Source organism: Motacilla alba, chromosome 2, assembly GCF_015832195.1.
Source record: "Motacilla alba alba isolate MOTALB_02 chromosome 2, Motacilla_alba_V1.0_pri, whole genome shotgun sequence".
NCBI classification, from domain to species: Eukaryota; Metazoa; Chordata; class Aves; order Passeriformes; family Motacillidae; genus Motacilla; species Motacilla alba.
In genome coordinates, this window is record NC_052017.1 from 130,312,150 (window position 1) to 130,335,538 (window position 23,389).

Sequence of the window (23,389 nt, forward strand, 5' to 3'; positions counted from 1 at the left end):
TTAGCAATTTGAAATTATTTTAAATCTGAGTTTACAAATTCAGCTGTCAATGTCATACCATTTGCATCATTAACATGACTGTGGTAATGGAGTGCATGTAATAGTACAAATTAAATTGTCTGTAGCGGTCATGAAGAAACTTTATTTGAAAAGAAAGCTATACCTGTAATAAATTATGCTTCACCATTGGCTTTTTTTCTTTATATAATGCTGTAATTATCCTAGAATAAGAATTCTAGTCAAAGCTAGGCCTTCTGCCTTATTTTTTTGAGAAATTCAGTTTGTTACCATAATCTAACCAGTATAACCCGACAAAAATGCTGTATAAAACCTTCCTCATTTTTGAACATTTAACAGCCATAAGGTACAATGCTTTCAAGCAAGAATTATGGTCAAAATGTTATTGATTGGTAAAGGTCTTAGCTTTCTCTGTTCTGTCAGTCTTACACAATTGCAACAGAAAAAAAAGAATTTCTTTAGAAGTTCTTTGTATGATTCAGAGATCTTAAATATTAAGTCATTTTAAGTTTTAAAACAATGCTTTTGCTTTGTCATTTTGAGTAAGTCAAAGTTGTGAGTTCTATCTGAAAATACAGAGTTAGAAAACCTTTCAGTACATTTGGCCCTGTGTACACATTACACTCATAATGTTAATACTTGATAAAAAAGTTAAATGAAAGTATTTATTTATTTATCTATCAGTACAACTATGGTCATGTAAACTTCTGCTTTCACACAGGATGGGGCTGAGGTTGTCTGGCTCCCCACAGGGATGGGACACCTTTACATATGAGCTTCTTCATTTTTGTTTGCCTTTTAACTATTTTTCTGGAATTATGAGTTTATGTTTATAGTGCCAGTTTGGTAGTTCATGTATTTTATATCTGCTGGAATATTTACCATGTCTGTTGTAACTGGTTTTATTTGAAAGCATGACAAGTTAGAAATATGGAACATAATGAGCTGCATTTTTAGAAAATTCATAACATTGCAAAGTCTCTTTGGCCTCAGTGACATTTTATTCAGCTGGAACAGAGCAGTGCCTGACAGCCATGCTGGAGTGTGGGGGTACATGCAGCCCAGTGAGGATCACCCCTCTTCATTTATTACTGTTGGACTATTGCTAGACAAAGCTCTCTCTGCACCTTGCTGCCCAGCAGCTAAGAATTGTACAACTGGTGTGATAAACAAGGCCATTATGTTGGTATTCATTTTTAAGAATGCTTTAGTCTGTATGGATTGCTTTTGTACAATGAGCTGTAAGTGGGGTGACACTCAGTGTGGGAGTAGTTTGTGCACCAGTTGCTTATCTGCCTAAACCCCTTGTGTTTCTTTCGTCTGAATGCCCTGTTGAGAAGGTAAATTCTTTATAAATGCTTATGAAAGGTTAATTTGACCGGAATTCAGCAAAGATACTGCTATGGAGCGATTTCTTGTACTCATGCTGTTTATAACTTGTTAACAATGACTCCCAAATGAAAAGCAAAACAAAGCCAAGTTTAGAGGCCTTTTTTCAGTAATTTAATATTTTATTTTGACATTTTTGGAAGTTTTTTTTTTCTGGTGAGTCTTGTGGCAGAAAAGCCTTGTTTCTAGCCATTTTTAGGTATTCTTTAATGTTTTATTATGACTATTTTTAAAGACTTTTTCAGCTGTGGCTTGTTTTTTTTTAAACCAATGCTGTTTTTGTATATTGGCTCTCTTTTAAAAGCCCATACTGAGCTTTGCAAGATAAAAATTTGAAGAGTTTCTTTTCCTTAATAAGAAGCCTTAGCTATACTTTGATATGGGATAGTCAATATGTGATACTTTTCTGCAATAAATTTATAAATCAGTGCGTGTCATCCTTCTCAAATGCACATTAATGTAAAGCCTTGTAACTTGTCAGTACTTTTCTTACATTATTGATTTCTGTGAGCAAAAATGAGTAATTTTAGGGAAAGACTGAATTATCAAAATATGTACTCATAGATGCCTAATATAGGTCTTTATTGCTCATATTTCTGTCCATTTTTTGGCTCCTCCATACATGTGCAGGAGTTATTACCTAATTTAAGGAGCATTTCAGTAACAGAGTAGATCTAAACCCAGGAGGGCTGGGTGAACATTCTTAGTCATATGTAGAAATAAGCAAGAGAACGACACTGCACTTCTTCCTGATTCTTCATGCTTTAAAACACTGCAATCAAGCAGTTATTGCATTTTCATGTCATTAGAACTTGTTGCAAGGTAGACAGGGTGGATCCTCCTTGCTGTCACAGCTCCTTCTGGTACAGTTTGGACAGTCTTGTAAGCAAATGTAAATATTCTTCTCTGACCTAGATAATGATTGCATGACAGTGATCTCAGATGTTCAGTAAATACCATGTGTTGAGCATGCAGCATCCCCTGTCTGGGATAACTGGGTTCTGTACCATCTCAAGGACAGCCATTCATGTCTGGCTCAAGCTTTTGAATTTGACATTTTATAAGCCAGTGAAAATATTTAGGTTCCTATCTCGGAATGTTCTTTTGCCTTTGGTTTGTTTTCAGGGACGTGACTGTACAGGCATCCCTTGAATGAAAGTTACTCGTCTGTTCAGTTGTTCAAGTTTTCTGTAAAACTCATTTCTCATGCTCCCAGATCTGCCTACAGTCTCTTCAGCCTCACATTTGTGGGAAATTGTAATTCAGAAATAAAATATTTAATTACAAAAAAAATCCCATGGAAAATGAACTATTAATTCACCTAAGACAAATTAGTCCTCTTTATAGATATTTTAGGTTCAGTTAGTTGGCATGTTTCCACATAAATCAGGAAATACTTGGCCCGTTGTATTTTTGGCAAGCTGTTTTTTAGCTATTATTTTCTGAGCCTTTCTCTGATTTTAGATCTTTATCATTTCCAAAGTCATGTTGACCACGTAGTGTGAAGTAAAAAGAATTAAAAATTGGTATCTGTTGATCTATTTGCATGCTTAAATGACATATATATGTGTGTGTTTTGTGTACACATACTTAACGTGGTATGTAATGTGTCAGATTATTTGTGCCAATAAAGATTAAACTTAGAAAAGGATTACTTTTCTGTAGTTTTTCAGCCACTGCTTAAAAACCCAATTTTAATAATTACATTTGAAAAGTAGTAACTTTTCTTCTTTTGAAATGTGTGAGTTGTTATTATTTTAGTATTCTGTATATAATTTCCAAAAAACATTATTGATAAAACTGCCCATATTCTAGAACAAAATCTGATTTTGACTTTGTGTCAACAAAACACTCTCACATAAAAGCTGCTGTAGTTCCAGAACTTTGTTCCATGTTCTGTATCTTCTATAACACTACCAATTAGTAACCATAAAGCTTAATCCCAAGTAGGTGTATTTAAGCTTTACTACATCCTACTCTATATGTGGCTTTTTGGATTGTTGTGATGAAATGCCTTTGATAGCGCTAGCCTGCAGTGTCTCCTTTCCCATCAGATTCTCCTTCTCTTACAGCTGTGGGGCTCTTGTCATCTGCTATTTCCCAAGCCACAATTTCCTCATCAGTTTGTGGCTAAACCCCAAATCTTGATGATCCTTTTCCATCTAGTTCAACGCTGATCTTTCATCTTCTGGATTCTTTTAACCAGAAATCTTATGCCAAAAACCTGACAAGATTGTACTGGGTGTCATCAGTGCAACATCAGGCTCGATTTCAGTGAGCAAAGATAAAACAGCTGTTTCATTGTCCAGATCAGCACTCAATATTTGGTCATAATTTTTTCCAGCTTTATCTGGCTGTGATAGCCTTGATGGTTTTCACTCTTTGACTAGTAGTGTAACTTATTGTATTTTGCTGATCCATTTCTTCAGTGGTTCAGAAATAGATACAGCTTCTTCAGGCAGTATTTCCATCCTGTTGTCTTGTGTACTGTCCTGTATTGTCTGCATCCATTCTTCAGAAATTCTTGCTTCACTTTGGCAAGTCAATGTTCTTGCAGTGTCCAGAATTGCCAAATCATGGCTCAACAGTTGCTGTCATGAGAAAGCTGCAGATGGCTATGTCTTATGAGAGTTCTATCAGATAAATTGCAAGATTTGGAGAATAAGTAATGTAAAATGTCTGATGAAAGTTTACAAAACTTCAGATTCTCTCTCTGTATGCAAGTGGGAAGTACTTCTGTGGTGTAAAGGTTGTCTTTTCGTAGCTGATGGGATTTTTGTTGTTGTTATAACCAGAGGGTATGTCAAGGTGGCATGTTACCATATTCCAGAAAAACTTTTTAGTGCTTTTGGAGACAAAGCTAATGTCTGTATGTTCAGAGGGAGGAGGAGAGATGAGATTTCTGTTTGTCATTGAAATTAGCATTTTTCTATTAACTTTGCATACCACTGTATATATAAATGGGTTGTTTTCACTGGAATAGGAGATTGTCTTACTTTAATTTACTTTTATAGTGGAAAATGGTGAAGGCGTTTGGAAGCCATTCTCCTTCAATTAAATGATTTTTCTGTTTGTTTTGGGGTTTTGTATGTGTGCACATATTGCACACTGCTCGATTCAGTGATCTGTTTTCTATTGGAGAAAATTTACAAGCACATTGCCCGCCTCACACGAATTTGTTTCCCACAGAGATTCCTAATGCAGTGTGTGAGGTTTCTCATTACGCAGCTATATGGATTACATTTTCACTCCAACACGAACAAAATTAAATTACACAAAAATTAAGGATGCGTGTAATCCTAATGCCTGATCTTTAGAACAAAACTTTGTCATCTTTAAATGATAACTGTCTGCAAAATCAGTGGTAGAAGTATTCTGCTTTTGTCAACTGGGATGCATCTGCAATTTACATAGCAGCTGATGTTACAGCAAAATGTTAGGAACCCACTGTATAGCAACACTGAGGATCAAATTGTTTTTAATAATTTTGTCTTTTCTTGCTTGCATTAATAAAAAAGTAACAACAAGGTGAATAGACTATTCCCTTATTCCAGAATCCATGTGGATTAATACACATCACTCTTATGTAATCTTAAAGATGCAGTCCTTCAAACATAGTTTCAATGCCTACAGTTTTGTATTTTTGTATGTTAGCAGTTTCACATTTCGAGAAGGTTCTTATTTATTGATATGCTTGAAAGTCACAACAGTTCACAATCAGTAGCAGTCAGTTAAATCTTGTATTTAAAATTTTAGGAAGAAGCACATAATGCAGAAATATCAATACATCCTATATTTTGGAATTTGATGAAGGTTAATAAGTGTCTTTGGGTCTTCATATCTGGCTAAAATTTTCCAGTTTCCATTAAACATTTAGATAATTATTTTACTTTGGTCATCAGTCAGGTTTATTCCTATTGTTTTTGGTTGGCTAACAACCATGGTACTCTAAACTTAGTTTATTTCACTTTTTTGTTTTCACGGAGTTTTTCCTCAGACTAACATGACTGAAATAAAGAATTACAAGTGCAAATCTGAATGTAGCATTTAATTTCATTTCCATTTGTTTTCAAAATATTTGTGCTCCAAACGGTGTTTCAAGTTGTCTTCTATACATTTCCAAATATGTAGTTTAAAACATGTTTCTCATGACAATCCATAGTTCTATGTTAATGTGTTTTGAGTTTTAGTGGTTCACAAGGTTTTTCTTTTTCTAGCAGTCTGTCGGAGCTGTTCCACTTGGTGTGTCAGTAGCTCGAAAGAAAGAGGATGAAGCATCAGTTGGAAGTGCACCTTTGGCAAGACAGCAGTCAAATCAAGCCTCTGAGTATGCCAGCAGTCCTGTCAAAACAAAAACAGTAACAGGTATATCACTTACTGAAACTATCCATTCTGCATTTGTAACCTCCCTCACTAATGTGCCACCACAACATACCACCATCAGCTGTGCAAGTACTACGGAACCACTCATCAGCTTTAGAGAAATTAAAGCTTTTAAAATTAAAAATAATCAAATATATAGTTTTCAAATACATGTTTATTTTTATTCTCATTTTTAGTGCTGTCTTTGTGGTCCTGATAGTCTAATGTAACATATTTTGTAAAATGAGATAAAGGAGATCTGCTTTCAATAGAATATCTGCTATTCACCTTGATATTTAGTCCATAATTTTGTCAGACTTCACACTGTGATTAATCTCTAATTTCAGTCAGTCTGTTTACATTGCTTAAAGTCTGGCATCTGTGGAAGTCAAGACTTGTGCATAAACAGTTAAAATTTACTCTTTTCAAAATCACTCACCATAGAAAGTGCATTTTTTGGCACTTCTGCTTATGGAGTTCAAGCAATTATTTATTTTAGGAGTTTTTTCTGGCCACTTAAAAGTCTAAAGTGAAACTTCATTACCAATGATCAAGATAATTTGGTTTTCTTGGAATTTATACTGTATTTATTCATATGATACTGTCTGCAAGAAGTCAAGTAGGTGATCATCCAAAAAAAAATTACTATCCAGCTGAGACTTTTAGTGATCATTGTGAAATACACTGAACAAATTATCTTTTCCTTTGCATTGGTGTTTATTTCCAGATTATCATGAAGCACTTCAAGATGTTATCTGCTAAAACTAAGATTACAGTCTTGTTCATTAATGGTAGTTAAATGCTATTTTGTGATTAAAAGGGACTAACCAAGAAAATCTGTTTGCTGAGTGAGTTTTCATGTTATCACTGGTAGTAAGACAGCAGATTAATTTTGAAGGCTTCAATTTAATACATAAATATCTTTAATTTTTGCCATTTATCCATTTTTTTTACAATTCATTTATGCATTTCCTTTATTTTTGCCTGTGATGAAATGACTGTACCAAGCATTTTCTTCTTTTAACTGTATTTGTCGTCTGTTCTGCTTTATCACCATCATAAGTGGTATGATTTGTTTCTTCTTGATGTTAGTTCTACCTTTGCCTGCAAAGCACAAAGGTCTGTTTCACTAGAAAAACTTTCATTATTTTGAATATTTGACATTCAAATCCAGCTATTTGCATGAATAGATTCTAGATTAGTTTTTCTTAATCTATTTAACCAGTTTATAAAAAGTAGGCATGTAGTTTGCAGAAATAGCTTTGTATTACAGTTTTGAAAACTGGTGTCCCAGCATAGTAGCCCTTTTAGTACTTCAGTGTTTCTTGTTCTTCACTTTGAGTATTACATTTTCTGATCACACCAGAATATTCTACTAAAAGAAAACATTATTGTTCAAAGTCTAGAAATACTATGGATGCCAGTTTTGCTTCTTGGGGGGGAGGGGGGTTGTGTGTGTGAGAAATAATAAAATGAAATTAAAAAGTTTTAAAAAGTCATAAAAGGAAAAGGGGGGGTTTCTGTACATCTCAACTTCTTCCACCTTTTTAGTTTGAAGTCAATATCAAGATCTGTTTTCAGTTACGCATTGCTGCAAAAATGGATGGTTCATTCATAGATTTCATTTGTTATCTGCTGCTTACTTTAGTCATTCAGTTTAGCCAATAAGTTTAGCCTAGATGCTAAGGAGTTTTTGAAATAAAGTAGATATTTGGCTTCTCTATAAACAGTTTTGCAGCATGGAGTTCAATACTATGAATTGAGAGGTGATGGCGCTAATTCTCTCAAGAGATAACACTGACTAAGAATTTTCATTTTTTGAATTAGAGGCAGTCTTCTAAGGAAGAGACTATTGAATTTGGTTTCATTAATTTTCAACTGTTAAAATTGTTAAAAAATACTGCTATTTTTTTAAGTGAAGCTACATATACGTATCAGAGGGTCTACTAGGTTTATTTTTAAGAGGCAGTGTGCCTGACACTGCTGGGTTGAAGGACAGCCTGTTGTCATGGTTTAGCCCCAGCCAGCAAAGCAGCCACTCTCTCTCTTCCCCAGTGATAGGATAGTGGAGAGACTTGGAGGAATAAAAGCTTGAAAATTCATGGGTTGAGATAAAGAGAATTTAATAGGGAAACCAAAGTCACGCACATAGGCAAAGCAAAACAAGGAATTAATTCAGTGTTTCCCATGGGCAGGGAGGTGTTCAGCCATCTCCAGAAGAGCAGGGCCCCATCAGGTGCAACAGTGACTTGGGAAGATGAACTCCATCACTCCACACATCCCCTCTTCCTGCTTCTTCCAACTTTACTTGCTGAGCATGATGTCACATGGTCTGGAATATCCCTTTGGTCAGTTTGGGTCACCTGTCCTGGCTGTGTCTCCTCCCAACCTCCCCTGCACCCCCAACTTCCTCACCAGGGTGGCAGTAGGGGAAGCAGAAAAGGCCTTGGCTCTGTGTAAGCCCTGCTGAGCAATAGCAAAAACATCACTGTATGCTCAACCCTGTCTGTGTTCAGCACAAATTCAAAGCACAGCCCTGTACTAGCCACTGTGAAGAAAATTAACTCCACCCCAGCCTAAACCAGCACACTTGTATTTTAAAATGTTTATGTATTTGTTATACTCTGGAGATAAAATGGTGGGTATAATATAGCTGAAATATTTGATATTTATATGCAAAAAGTGTGAGTAAAAATATAAAATTAATGTCTGAGTAAAAATATAAAATTAATGTCAAAGAGCAAATGCCTTGTATAGTAACAAAATTATTTGAAGAGATACTCTCTTCTTCACTGGACCACACAGATTTCCCTTATTTAGAAAGAGTCATGTCCTGCTGCAGTGCCATGCAGTTTCAGTCTCTTGAAATTTAATGTGATGTTGGAATCTTTTCCTTTAGAGTTTTCATATGCCAGGTTTGTGAAAATTTGCTTTGTGGTGCAAAATTCAGGGGACAGTAGAAGTTAACACATATTTTGTATCACCAAAATAAAAGGTCTCTGATTATGAAGCCACCAGTTACAGAGATTAGAAAAGGTTGGATGGATGCAAATTTGAAAGGTGAAAGCTCATTCTCAGAGAAGTTTCACTGGATTCTTTCTTGGAAAATTTGTTTCTTTATGCAGTATAATATGCTGGAAGATGATGAATGAGTGACCATAGTTCATTAAACTAATAATAGAATGCCTGTGATTCTTCGTCTTTCTAATTTTTCTGGTTCCCTCGCTCCCACCATCTTTCCCTTTATTTCCTCTCTTTTAATGTCACCTACTTGCTGTCTGAGGTTTTTTTCATTATTTCTGTCACCTTTTTATATCAAGAATACCCCACTGATTCTTGATTAGGACATCTAATGTTACCTCTTTACCAATAGGTAAAGAGGCAGTGAGCCTTGTATACCTCATACCTATTAATTATCAAGGCTATAGCTAAACATGTTCTAAGTTGTAAGAAAACTAAGACCTCATATTGATAATATGTACATATACATGGTCTTTGCACATTGAAAGAGATTTTTATCTTAAAATCATGCTGTTCAGGGGGTGATTTTGAATTAATTCTTTTCATGTCTAGCATGATCTCAGCAGTCACTCCCTTAAGAACTGTTAGGAACCAACCCTATCTACTAAATCAATGCAGTTTGTAATCACAGCTGTAAAATTATTTCAAACATTGAGTTCAGTTTATTAGTTAATGGCTGCTGACACCTTGCCAAAAATGAAGCATGAGAAAAGAGCAAAACTACTATCTATATGGTATCTGTCTCTGAAAACCCAGGGTTTCTGTTCTGAAGTCCTAAATTGTAGGTATTTAAAAGTATCCTTAACCACAGAGGCTTCACAACCAGAATAAGATAATAAAATATGTGATTTAAATCTGATATGATGTGGCTGTGAACAAGGAAGGGGATAAAGATTATTGAAAAAAAAAGGTTACATCTGTTTTTCTGTCCACCCACTTCTCCCATTTTCAGCAATTCAGCAGTTCCACATTTGTTCAGTGATTCACAGACCTGTAGCTGTGCATAGAGGCAGAGCTCTCATGTCTGGATAGAGGCAAAATGATTGCTGTATTTGTGTGTAATTCTGTAATATATGTAGCATACTTATGCAGGAAGATGGTATGGACTGCAGCAGATGAATAGGGCAATCTTTGAAAGCTGTCTTGGGCACACTATTGAATAATGATTTAAGCCCAAGTGTCTGTTTTCACATTCAAGATGTGTTCTTGTTCATTATTAAAATAATCTGTAATTTTCTTTCATAGTTATAAAATTATTATAATTATTTTCATTGTGTTTGGATAATACAGCAATTTCCATGATCAAAGATGAAATTGGGTATGAGGGTTTTGTGGTTTGGATTTTTTTGCTGCCTTCCGGTGAGGTCTTTTTTTTTTAGCCATGACAGTGAAATATGATTTCACTAGCATCTACCACAATCTGACATTTATCAGTTTGGAAGTAACCCTGATATCATGGACACAAATTTAACACTGTCTTTTGAGGTGTAATCCAGTGACTATGGCATCTGATTTTTTAGTAACACTGGGAAAGTAGCCTCACACATGCTCTTAGTATGAAGAAGGCCTTCAATGAAAAAAGCTACTTTAGAGAGGCTGAAAATGTTATTAATTTCTTATCACTGAGAATGCTGAAAGTTGTCTTTTCTTATAGTCAGAGAACAGGTAGGTAAATGGAATGGAATTTAATGTATCTTCTAAGACTTGAACTTTCTGGTTGGAGTAAGCTCCATAACCTGGAAGTTATGGTTGGAGTAAGCTCCATAACCTCCAGCTGGAAACTGAATGCCTTGCTCCATGACTGAACATACAGTTGTAAAACAAAATTTTGCTGATCCCTGTTATGCAACAGTGAGCTATTTGCTCATGGTACAGGTGGTGACTGCATTTCAGCCCTGTCATGAGCGTACATCAGGCCTGCAAAAGCAGGCAGATGTTTTTCATTGCTATGTCTAGCACCTGGCTTTTCCATTTCATTGTCTGGTGGACAGATTGGAAGAGCATTTGCAAAAGAGAATTAAACGATGGTGAGTTTGGGGCAACATTTTTCATAGACCAGGTCTGCACTTCACATGGCAAACTGGTCTTTTAGTTCCACCACAAATTCAGTATCAGTTCCAAGTTCAAAGCTGAGAAGAGAATCCAGCCTTGTTTCATTCTGCAGGAAGTGTAGGTGTGTTGTGTAGGAGTATGTGCATATGGAGAGGAAAAAGGATATAAAAGCATTGCATTTTGGAAAAATCTCATGTGTTTTGAAACACTGGTATTTTGATCTTTGGAATTATGTTCGTGAAGAGAAATAATTAGTTTGAAAGCTTTATAAATGCTGTTATACCCAGTTTACTATTTTGATTTCAAGTAGATGAAGGATGGTGTAATAAATAGAAGATTGAGAAATCTTGTCTCAGATAGACTTGATGTTTTCTGTTCTGTAAAAATCACCTGAATTCTAATAAGGACAGAGCTCCTTTTGCTGATTTCTTGCTGGTTTACCCTGCTTACTTATTTTCCCAGAACTTGTAGAAACATAGTACCTTTGCAATATTTACCCTTTTGAATTTGACCAGCAAGTACCTAAGGCGTTACAAGACAAACAAATGAATTGCATGCATATGCTGGGAGTATAGGTGTGCATAAGCCTTCTTTCCATAGAAACCAGGCAAAGATCCCCATCTTTTCTTTCAATCACTTCTTAACGTTTGATAGTGTAGATGTAATAAAACTTGCATTGCTTGTTAGATATGTACTATTACTGGAATTTCTTGGGGTTTATAGGAAGTGTTAGTAATTAAATTTTGAAAGCTTTACAGAACGAATTCTTAAAATTCTTTCAAAGTATACATGAGATATTTCTGAACTGCTATTAAATACTTCTACATTAAACTAAAGAAAGGACAAGGCTTTAAATTTAAACACATCTCTATTTTATTTGGACCAGGTGATGCCAGATAAACTGATATTTTATTTGAAGTTTTATTTTAAGTTAATAAAGTTTCTACCAAAAAGTTCCAGTGTAGCAGCATAGGACTTGTACTTCGCAAAACTGGATGCGGTTACTGATTTTTGTTTTTCTTAAGGTCTGACTAGAATGCATACTTAGATTCCTGCTAAAATGAGCTGTTGGAATGCAAAAACCTGGCAAATGTGAGATAAGTCTGGCTGGTGAGAAATCAATGGATTATATGAAGTATTTGATTTAGTAGGTCACTATTTCTGCTCAATGAACTGAATGATTATCGTTTATTCATGCCTACAATGAAATGTATGACTGATTATTAATTTGGGAAGAAGAATGAAAATAAATAGATGCTAAATAGGTTAAGTAAAATAGTTGAAGGAATAAAAAATCAGGAATTTAAATCTGATGCATGTTTACCTAGGGTGCCTGAAAATACTAAGATTTTTATAAATGGGCTTTAGTTCTTGGATTATTTAAAGGGAAGGTGTCCAGGCACAGGTGATTTAAAGAAAGTTTTAAATGTTTGGACAATCAAATATCTATCTAAAAAAGTGAATTTTTCTGAGTTTTGCCAGCTAGTGAAATGTTTAACATTTTTGTTATGGTGGCATGATTTCTTCAGTTTGCTGTGTGAATTTCAGAAACATCAGTAACTCAAAGCCAATGTAGTGTATCAAACATTCTTTCTGTATGAAGAAATTCAATGTTGAGAGAGAACAAATGTTTTTTTATTTTCAGGTTGTATTTATGAGACTAAGGATCTTTATGTGTGTTTTTAAAAAGGCAGAGTACTCGGCAGAATTCCACATTTATCAGAACTTACTGCAGATCCAAAAGCTGAAATTCTTACTTCATGGTATAAATTGTACTTGGAATGGAAAGTGATACTAAGATAGATTCAGGCGTGGACTTTAGATATGAGCACACAAACATCACATTTTTGTAATTACTAATCTAGTAGCTCACTTTGGCCTCTGAATGGCTGGTTTTGATTTGTACAAAAGTGTCAGTCCTCTTTTATTTTTGTTCCCAGAACTAAATAGGTATTTTTTGCCAGAAGTAGTGCAGCAATCATTAGGAATTTGGTGGGAGAAAATGCTGACCATAGGCATTCTCTAGCCAACATATACTTTCACACAGAAAGATCCTTTCTTGTTGCACAACATTAATATCACATTTGTCTTTGTTTATTGACATATGTTAAAAGCCTCTGTCTTTTAACACTTACTCTGCTGTTAACTCATTGGGTGAGCACACAAATTTAGTCACTACACCTCTCTGCTGCCATTTCCCTGAATATAAGGGACTTACTCTCATGAGTTGTCAAGGACTGTGTTGCTCAATTATTATCTTGATAAAAATAATGTATTATCTGCACTGTTAATAGAGTGGAATGCAAAAATGCTCAAAGGCTAATAAAGAAATTATTTATGAAAAGACTATTCAGTATGCTGGCAAATATATTGCATATTTCAATAAGCTTAAAAGGACTTCCTGCTGTCATTTTAGTACTGCTTTCATTCTCAGACATTCTGATGGAGAGTGTAAATTTCAAAAAGTAATTTACATAGTCTGTTCTTAGAAAATGAACAATTCAAGTATCATTCATCCAGGAATGAGAGTGTGGGGGATAACTTGTCATATGACACCTTACAAATAAAATGTGAATATTAGTGAAAGACTTCTGAAGGGCACTGATGGTTCAGAAAACATTGATAAATTCAGGTTTGAGCTTCTCTGCATGGTTTCAGTGAGCTACTGCTTTGATTAACGTTGAAATTGAATGGCGGGAAAAATGGTACATTAAGATAGGAAGTATTTTAAAAAGAAGTCCTTTGTGCTTTTGCAGTTCCTTGTATTTGTAAAATGTTTTACTATTAAATCACAGAACAGAATTGTTTAATGGATGTGTATTGTATTGGGAACAGAATTTCTTTGGCTGTCATACATATTTACAGAAGTGTAGATGATTTGTAATGCCTTCAACTATCTTCCTAACCACATATGCTTAGTTCTGTTGTTTTGCAAGTATGAAAATAGAGAGACTGGTGAGGAAAATTGGAAGGCAAACCTATGGACAAACAAGCTTTTAAGTAATAAGTTTTGCTGAATTTTTACTTCTATATAGTATTATACGCAAAACCAAAAACCTGCTGATTTACAGAAAATTGCAGGTTTTAAAAGGTGATGGCTGTTTGGGGTTTAATTAGGGGGGTAATTTGGGGGATTTTTTTACATATAAAGAAAACAATTAATCTTCTGTTTAAATAAAATAAATAAATAAGTGTGTGTGTGTGTGTAGGCCATTTTGATTTTTTGGGGGTTGTTTAACGTTTGAATTTTCTCCTCCATGGCATTTTGATCTTATTTCTAATCCTCTGGAACCCTTGATCAGTTCCTTAAGGTGTTGTATTTGTTGCGAACACCTTAGTATTTTTGGGTTTATTTTTTCATGGAAAGACGTATCTAACTCATGAAACAGAGCACCTGTTAAAGAAATCCCAAGGAGTGCTCTGACTCCATGCAGACTGCTTCCAATTTTAGTAGAGGAAAAAATCTCCCTAGAAACAGAGTGATGTGGTAAGAGAACATTTTCCTCTGGCTGCTTTTTTCTTTCAATTTTGTTTTGCTGCCATGGCTCTTGGTAGCTGTGGTCAGTCTGTAACAGCATTTTCCTCAGCCTAGCTCCCCTCTGGTGTGTGAGAGGCTGTATGACGGGTGAGTGATGGTGGAAGGAAAGCTTACCCAGCCTGGTGAGGTCATGGTACAGACACATTCTGAGTAGGGCCATGAGATGTGACAGAGTGTGCTTCTCAAGGTCAGGATCGAAAGCACTTGAGACAGTTTGGACTGTCTCAAGTTTGTAGTTCATGTTTGGACTCAGGTGTTTATTATTTCTTATATGTGAAACAGCCTCACAACCATGAATTCTGCAGCTTTTCATTAGCAAGGCACAAAATGGCTAAGTATCTCTCTTTAAAAGGTCTTTTAAACTATCCAATTTAGAAAGGACACCTAGAGTATTTTCCCTTTTAACCCAATAACTGATCTCAAAACCCACAGTCAGGACTTTTCTGTCCAATTACAAAACATCACCCAAACCCATGAAGAAGAAGGGAGAAGAAGGTAAAGAAGAACAACCTGCCTCCACTCTAAAACCTCCATCTTGCTTCATATTTATTTCTATATTCTAAAACCCCAACCTCCCAAGTTTTCCACCCTGTGATATTACACACTTCTAACCAACTACACACCCGTAATCCGGGTGCTATCAGTCAATTTTTAAAGTCTTCTCTGAAGCCTCAGGTCAATTGCAGTGTTCTCTTGTGGGTCTGTGCCTTTAAACACAGAAAATTCTCAGCATAAACAAATAAAATTCTCAGCATCCAGGATTCCAATAACAGAGGAAGGTCCTGCTGCTTGCCTGGCTGGCTGTGGACCTGTCTTGAAGGAGGAGTGCTCTGAGCTTTTGGGTACCAGTGAAAGTGTGGATTTGCCTGCAGCAGGATGACCTTTTCCAGCCAGAAAGAAGCTGCTGCCTTCTTCATGCGTGAGGCACGCAGTGGGACAGGAAAAATGAGTCCATCTTGTGCCAGAGAGATTGAGACCTGGTAGGTTTGTGCCACACAGAAAGCAGGAATAAAGTCCCTCCCTTCAGTTTAATTGCTAGCTGTAAGGAGAGAGGGAAAGGATGTGCCTACAAATCATCAGTGCCTACAAATTGTCAATATTCTTCAACCCAGTAGTGGAAGTCTGTTATGTGTGGATTTTTTCTGCATTGAATTATTTGAGGAAATGTCCATTTGTCCCAAACCTCAGAAGTTTTCCCTTTTTTGTTTCTAAGTCACTTAATATTAATAGCACAGAATAGTGTCATTTTCACAAAAGTTCTTTTTATTTTCAAAACCTATGTCTTTTCTGGATCAAAGTTCTCATTCCCAGTAGGCTAAAAAATACAAAGAAGGAGACATTGGTCTGTAAAAAAAAGACACTTTTAACTGGAATTTATACCTATAAGTCTTGCTTGGTGGCATCTCCTACAAAGTGAGTACTTTAATGATTAATTTTGCAGAACTTGGAACTCCCTTTGTACTTTAACCAGAAATTGTTAAATGAGTTATGAAAAATGGTCCTTCAGTGAGTCCTTTTTTTTTTTTTAAAGTCTACTCAGTCTACTCTACACTCTTACCAGTGTGTTCTGAGATTGGTAAGTGAGTGTGGCGGCTTATGTGTGATTCATGTGGTGTATATGTTTGCAAAAGCACCAATTAAACAATAAGGGACTAAAAGATGAGAGTAGGATCATTTCATATTCCTGTTTTGTTTGTTTTTTTTTTTTTAATTCAACTGAAGCAATCCCTGCTTTGTTGGGTTGTGGGTTTTTTTGTCCCCTCATCAATTTGGAAATGTTTCACACATATAATATATTCTATTTAGCTATTGCTGACACCTGGGTTGAACACAAGGCTGATTACATTGCCAGGATGCGTTTCAAGGTTTTCAGTTCAGTAGTAGCTAAGTGGCATCATTATTTTAGTAAATGACCTTTATACTGAGACAGATGAGGCTGATCCAGTCTACATGTCTGCTGTGGAAGACTGGCCAAACACACATGGTGTCCACACCTGACAGTGTCTTAGCAAATCTTATCTCCTGATCTCCTTGCCTGACAGGGAATTAAGACACTTCTTTCCCAGCATCTTTTCAGGCAAAATTCAGGGATTTACAGTACAGGGAAAATAAAAAAAAGTACTACTTTCTTCTTTTCTCTTCAGGAGTTACTTCTTTGCTTGTTTCCTCTTTCTACTCCAATATACTTTTAATTCCTGTTCCATTTTCCATGGTTTATGGTTGAATGGTTCCTTATCTGTCTGTTGGGTTTTGAGACTTTCTTTTTTCTGATCTCTTGGTTGAACTCAAGGGATTATAGCTGCTAAGCTGGTTTTTATGGTGGATATTCCTGGAATTTTGCAGATTTTAATTACACATAAATGAAGAAAACCAGGAGATACTTCAGTCAGCTTATCTTATTTTTAATTCACAGATGGTTATTGCTGGTTATTCTGCTTATTGAGAGAAAATTAGCACTGCAAATAAAATATGGGAGATTGCAACAAAATCTAGCTTTAAATCCCCCCTGTGAGGGATGCACTTGTAAATTGATGTAGGATGTTGACAGTCCCTGCTGAATACATTGTAGAATATATAGGTTTACATTGTATTCATCAGCACATCCTGACCTGAAGCATCCTACCTGTGAAATTCCTGGAGTCTCACAGTGACTTTGTGTGCCATTCTCACCCTTACCCACACTTGTGTTCCAGAGTTCTGTGCTTCAATGACTCCTGTTTTAATATTTCTTGGTACTCAAGCTGTTCCAGATTCTTGCCTTGCACTGTATGTGTAGTGTAGGGCCTGACTGCACAGAAGACTGCACAGAAGATGGTGTGAATAGAACTGGGGTAATAAGTTAAAGGAGAACAGCTCTTCCTTGACTAATCTCTTTGTTTTAACTTAATCCGTTCCTAATGTGGATGGAGGACATCTTCACGGCATGAAGCTGTCCACGAGAGATGTTATAAAACAGCTATTGCACGCTGCTTCTCCAGATGGACAATTTACATGTTTGTCTCTCCAGAACTGACAACAAACTATCCTGAAATGTCACACTTTTTACACTCTCACAATCCAGTTTTCATTCCATATCCTTCTAACGTATCTATAATTGGAGCTGGAATCTCTGAGAGAACTAATTATCCTGCAGCCATAAAAATCCTCTGACTCTTTTGACCACCTCTCTTTCTGAATCCTTGGATTCTCCATCAGTTCAGTGAAGTGAACATTTCTCTTTAAGATGATTAAAAATACTATTTGTTGAGGGTTTTTTTTCTGATAATGTTAGTGAACTCCAGCTTTGATGGGGAAAATGTCACAGATTAATTCATCCAGGGGCATTAACATTGCATTCTCTTGGCAGAAGTTCACCACTTAAATGTTTCAGTTTTGAGTCTTCCCATGTTTTATTGCATTACTGAAGAACCAGTGATGCATCTCAAGGACCAGTAATTTTTGCTTTCCTTAGATCAATTGATTGCATAATTTTGTCTAAAGAATTTTTCTGTAATTTTCACACCACAGATTTCTCCTAGCTGTAAAATTGGTAGACATAAATTGTCACACACTGATTTCAATTTGGTTTAAATTTAAGTCATGAAATCTTTGTCATTTGTTCTTGCAGTTTTGTCAGCTCAACAACATGTAGGCCAACACTAGAAATGTCAAATAAGCTGACAGTAGTTCTATGGGTATCCCAATATGCAATGAGGAGGATATTCTGTAAAACATGTCAGAAAGAACTATGCACTACTCACAGTCCTGTTTTGAAGTTCTAATGTGCATAAATTTAATTTAATGTTTCCAAAATCTTTTCATGTTCATGTTTTTAAATAACTAACAGTTAAAGGAAATGTCTCTTTTTATTAGAAAACATTGAATTTTGCTGAAATATTTCATACTTTATTGCCTTAAAATTTGACAAAGTAAAAAATAGTTTAATTTCTATGCCCTTTTTAAAATGCATACTCAGTTTTTAAAGGGATTTTTTCAAAGAAAACGAATTAAAGGCTGTTATTTAATGTAGTCTGTCATTTCTTACGATTTTAGAAAGGTGATACCTTTAGATGACACCGGCAGCAATGTGTGTGAAAACTTCTTGAATTTCAATTGCATCATCAAATAGGTTATCCCACTTTGAAAACTGTCTTAATTTATTTAAGTCAAACATTCTTCATAATATTTTCTTAGCAGTTCATGTTGAAGAAGTTGGAACATTTCATTTTATTGTGTTGTATTTCTCACAAGGGTTAACTTGTGCAGTTGTATTGAGAAGTTTAATACAGACACATTATTATTATTATGTGCATAGTGAGATATACACAGTGAAAGACTTTCAGAATGTAATCATTTTTCTTTGCTATCAGTAAGTATATATTTACTTAGATATTCTTTTTGTAACTGACATTTTTTTTTGTTTGCCTTAGAATCTCGTCCTTTGTCACTCCCTGTGAAAACTGTGCTGAACTCATCTGAAAACTGCAGAAGTCCTGAGGAAAGAATGAAAGAATTTATTGCAATAGTGTGGAATGCAGTTAAGTGCCTTACACTTCAGGTAAGATGAAAAGGAAGTGAAAAAACCCCTATGTGTTTCCAGACTTTATGATACTTTTTATGCATCCTAGTGCTTTTTATTAGAGGGCTTTTAAAGGAGCTCCCAAGTTTTATTGTCTTATTTCAGTAGTTTCAAAGTCTGAGAGAATGAAAAATAAAGTAAGATTTTGGGTAAATTAAGCAAAGAATGCTTTGGTTTTAAAATATTAGGTTTTGAAATACTGTTTTGTATTTAAAGGGAAAGATCCTTCAAAAATTATGTTAATAAAAATTGCTTGTCACACTTTTCTGCATCAGAAACATTGCAGTTAAATTTGCAGAATGCTTTCTTTCCTAAAACTATTTCAGGAAAGTGTGTATGATAAATATTTTCCTGAGGTGTGTGATACAATTGCTGTTGTTACACAGTGAAGGCTAAGCAGCTTACTTGCCTACTTTTTCATGAAGGACGAGGAGATGGCAGCTGGGATTAAATCATTGTGGTTTCTACTGCTCTAGATTGTAGCTGCTGATCAGTAAAAGCAGATTTTTTGTGTAGAATTATAGATGCCATATTAGGAGTCCAGTGTTAAGATCGCAGGAACAAATATTAGATGGCTTAGAAGCGCTAGAATTATGAGTGAATTGTTCCCAGTACTTATCAAGTGCTTATTGAGAAATTATTCTAATTTAGAATTATTATGATCTGGGCCTCTTGAACTATACATTCATTCTATGAGATCGGTATTTTATGGTTCACCAGGATATAGTAGCAAATATTTTTTTAAAAATTTAAGAAATCACAAAAAAACTGCCCAAAAAACCTCTTAATTGCAACTTTTGGCAAGTTTTTTGTCATTTTTACAGGAAGTAATTGTTGAATGCTTGTTTCTTCTTCCTATCAAGAAGTATATTTAATAATATAGAGGGTCATCCCAGAATATGTGTCTGTGTCACTCCTCTTTCATTTAAAAGTACTTAAAATACAGTTTGTGAAAGTTTAAAAGTTCAGTTCTTGCCTGAGCAAGAACTTGAAACTTGTCACCTGATTGCAGAACATAGTGAAGTTGAGGAGATGTTTTCCATTACATCTATTTCATTTTCAGCCTTCTCTTTAATCATTATTTCGTGAGTATTTTGCTTCTTTTCCTTTCTTTCTTAATGTTCTCACCGCTGTAGATTAAAATGTCTAGATAAGAGAGAGAATTTGTAATCTATTTGAAAGAAACAGTGTATTTTTGTTGTGTGTCTGGCTGGTACTTAGCACAGTGAGTCTCCCCATATAAATGCAGCTTACAGTTCGAGTCATAATAAAAATAATAATATAATAATGACAACGAGGCAGAGCTGGGTCCTAAATAAAGGGGGAAAGCTGAATCAGGACTGCAATACTCTGCTCCTACATTTTTCATGGTATGTGTTTTTGTGAGCAGCCGGCAAATTGAATTTGTTTTGAGGAATGAATAAAGCACCAACCATGAAGTTTGTGTGTTACTGGATAGGAAAAGAAGGTAGTTTTTTTTTTTCTGTGGAGATGAAGACTGATGACTGAGTGATAGGCAGTGCTTGTCTCAAACAGTAATTCCTAAATACCTTGCTGCTCTGACCTAACATACAGAATAGTGTTCACTCTGGCAGAGGATTTTTTTGTATTGGGCACTTTTTCTGGTGCTTGAGGTTCTGGATTTATTTGCTTTTTACAGGTTTGTTGGGGTTTTTTTTGTAGAGTACTCATGGTTTCTATTTTCATCATTGCGACGATGAAATGGTATTTTTTGGTTTTATCTATGTTGAAATTAAACACCCCTTTGAATTCATGCAGCAGCTTACACACTTTGTTTCATCCTCATGCTTTAATTATACTTTGTAAGGTGCTTGCCAAAACCTTCCCAGAAGTTTATTGCATGTTATCAGAGAAACATTTCAACAGACTCCAAGGAAGCACTGCAGGAAAGTTCGAGAACATGCTTCCACACAAATGTGCAATAGTTATTTCTTGTGAAATATGAAGGATTTATAGATATGTTTGCTGTTCTCTTTATTACTATTAGTAGTCCCTATGTCTTAATTTATTATGGTTTTCAACACAAATGCCATATATATAGCTTGTTTCTTTCAATACCTGCTCAAATGTAAAATTTGTGTAAGGCAATGTACAGAGGGTAAAAAAATGAATATCATGAGTCTGTACTGCAATTCAAGTATATTTTATTTAATTTATTATACATAATGTGCATTTTATTAAACATCTATAACTATATTTAAATGATAAGTTTTTACAGATTTTCTGTATTATTATTTGGCATGAAAAAGGGAAATTTCTAGAATAATTTGTCTGGTTAAATGCTGGAGCATTTAGACTCTGTGGGTTTTTTTATAAAGCTAATTTTCATGTTCCTGGATCTTTTAGTTACATGATTTTAGAACAGAAAAGTCTGTAGTTGTCGTCAGATAAAACTGAACTTCATAACTTAAAATCATCAAAGGATTATTCTTTTAGTGGAAGTTAGAGTAAGTAAATGTGTTTGGAACCAAAGTAACTGGAAAGTTTATTTTGGATCCAGAGCTGGTACTTGCTTAGTCCTAGCCCTGGCTTGCTTCTGATAGAATATTGCATGAAGGTTTTATGTATTGGGGTTGTGGTATTTAAGTGAAAAGACTTGCATATTTAATTATAAAAAGTTGGTTTATTATTTAGCTGTTGTAGGATTTTATATGCAGCCTTGAAGTCTTTTTGGCAGTTACTCTGTGTAGGAGGGTAATATTCATTTTTCACATGTTCTTCATACTAATAGGTTCTAAAATTGTGAAGCAGTATAAACACAATTATTTTTAATTGGCTGTTAATGCTGAATTCCATTGAGAACAATGAAGGATCTGTATTAAAAATAAAATAATTAATGAGTAATGTGGCAACAAGTGCCAACTACATAAGAATGTAATTGTTACATATAAAACTTAGGTATGTCACATGTCTTTAAATATCCCTGAATTTATTTGAAAAAAATAAATCCTTTTCCTGAAACTACTGAAAATTTTATTTTCTTTAAGGCACATAACTTGTAAAAATTTTTGACTAAGTGAAATATTGGAAGTCAAGAAAGGGAAGGACAGATTTGATAAGAGTTCCTGTTCTGTGAACTTTCGTTATCCAGGGATCAGGAAGAGATTCTGTGACTTGTAATTTAGCAGTTACAGCTCTCAGCAGTTTTTTGGCAATTATGAGATAGAATTATTTCTTAAGTTGGTTCCTTACCACAAGCCAACAAAAATTTGTGTTTTCGGTAACTAAATAAAAACCTTTTGAAAGGTTTAAAAGATTTCTTAGGAAGGAGCAGGAATGCTGTGAACACAATGACACTATGTTTTAAGTGGTCAAAGAAAATGTATCTGATCCTTATTATGGTCCTTTTTATGTACAGGTAGCCTGCTCTCTTAGTTCTTTTACTTATGTGTTCTGCTTTCCATTTATATAATTTTTACTTTTGTTTACCTTCAAAACAAGAATTTCTGTTCTGCCTTTTAAAAGTGTAACAAACACTGCATGTCTGGCTCAGCAGCAGATAGTCTAAATAGTAGAACAAATTTGGGTGTTGGAGGCTGGGCTAGAGTCTTACAATACTGAGTGCACCCCAACTCTCAGATGAGATGTGTAAGCAGGGGTTCTTTGCAGCCTGGGGAGTCATTGCATGATATTCTGTACCCAGAAAAACACGTTACCTTGCTGCTGAGAGCGTATGGTGGTTGATGGCTAATTCAGAGAAAGGCAACTTCCCTGGAGAGTCAACTTATGCAAGTGTTGCCTTGTAGAAAATCTTCAGTGCCTCTAATTGATTTATGTAGCTGTAAAATGTGGGTTATGAAAGGGAATCTTCTTATGTTATCACTATCATGAAAAGCTGTGAAGACTTGAACAACTTGTCCCTTTTCATAGCACTTTTGGGCAGTCACTTGCTTTGTTTTTTTCCCTCCAGCCCACCCTCCTCAGTTAGGAAGACCTAATTTTTCAGCAGTATTTATTTCATTCTTCTCTCTAGTGAGCAGCATTCCTTTTTATAAAATAAGAATTAAAAATACTCTGGTAACTTAATACTTTCCTTTTTTATGCAAGAGTCATTGGACATTTTGAGACTTAGATGTTTGTAAAAGTGTAGAGTTATGCTTCACTTAACATTTTAGAAGTAGAAGGGAAAATACTGCTTGCTTCATTGGTTTATCATTAGTGTACATTATTTAGCTTGTATAGGCCTTGACATAATAGAAATGAAAAGAGGGGGTGATCCTGTTTCAAGAATGTAATAATTCGTTCTCTTTAACACGTGAATGTGTTCAGTATTGGCAAACGAACATGTTGCTACCAAAACTGAAATCAGATCCTTGAAACAGAAAGGATGTTGCCATGGAAAAATGAAGTAACACTCAGTGCAGCTGCGAAGCATTAATGAATAGGATATTTTTTTAAAAGATCATTTGTGTTTGGTGTGGCTTGGAGGG

The 23,389-nt window shown here is 35.1% G+C and overlaps 1 protein-coding gene across 11 annotated transcripts in view; it reads left to right on the forward strand.

The window, feature by feature from the left end:
• The window catches only part of VPS13B (vacuolar protein sorting 13 homolog B), a 427,964-nt gene that overhangs the window by 193,463 nt on the left and 211,112 nt on the right, over positions 1 to 23,389 (forward strand). For 9 of the 11 annotated variants that reach the window (XM_038130163.1, XM_038130155.1, XM_038130158.1 and 6 more), the window contains 2 exons: positions 5,625 to 5,772; positions 18,790 to 18,917. In XM_038130163.1, coding sequence (XP_037986091.1) covers positions 5,625 to 5,772; positions 18,790 to 18,917 — 276 coding nt within the window. The remainder of the gene's footprint in view (positions 1 to 5,624; positions 5,773 to 18,789; positions 18,918 to 23,389) is intronic. The other 2 variants (XM_038130159.1, XM_038130166.1) reach the window with 1 other exon arrangement.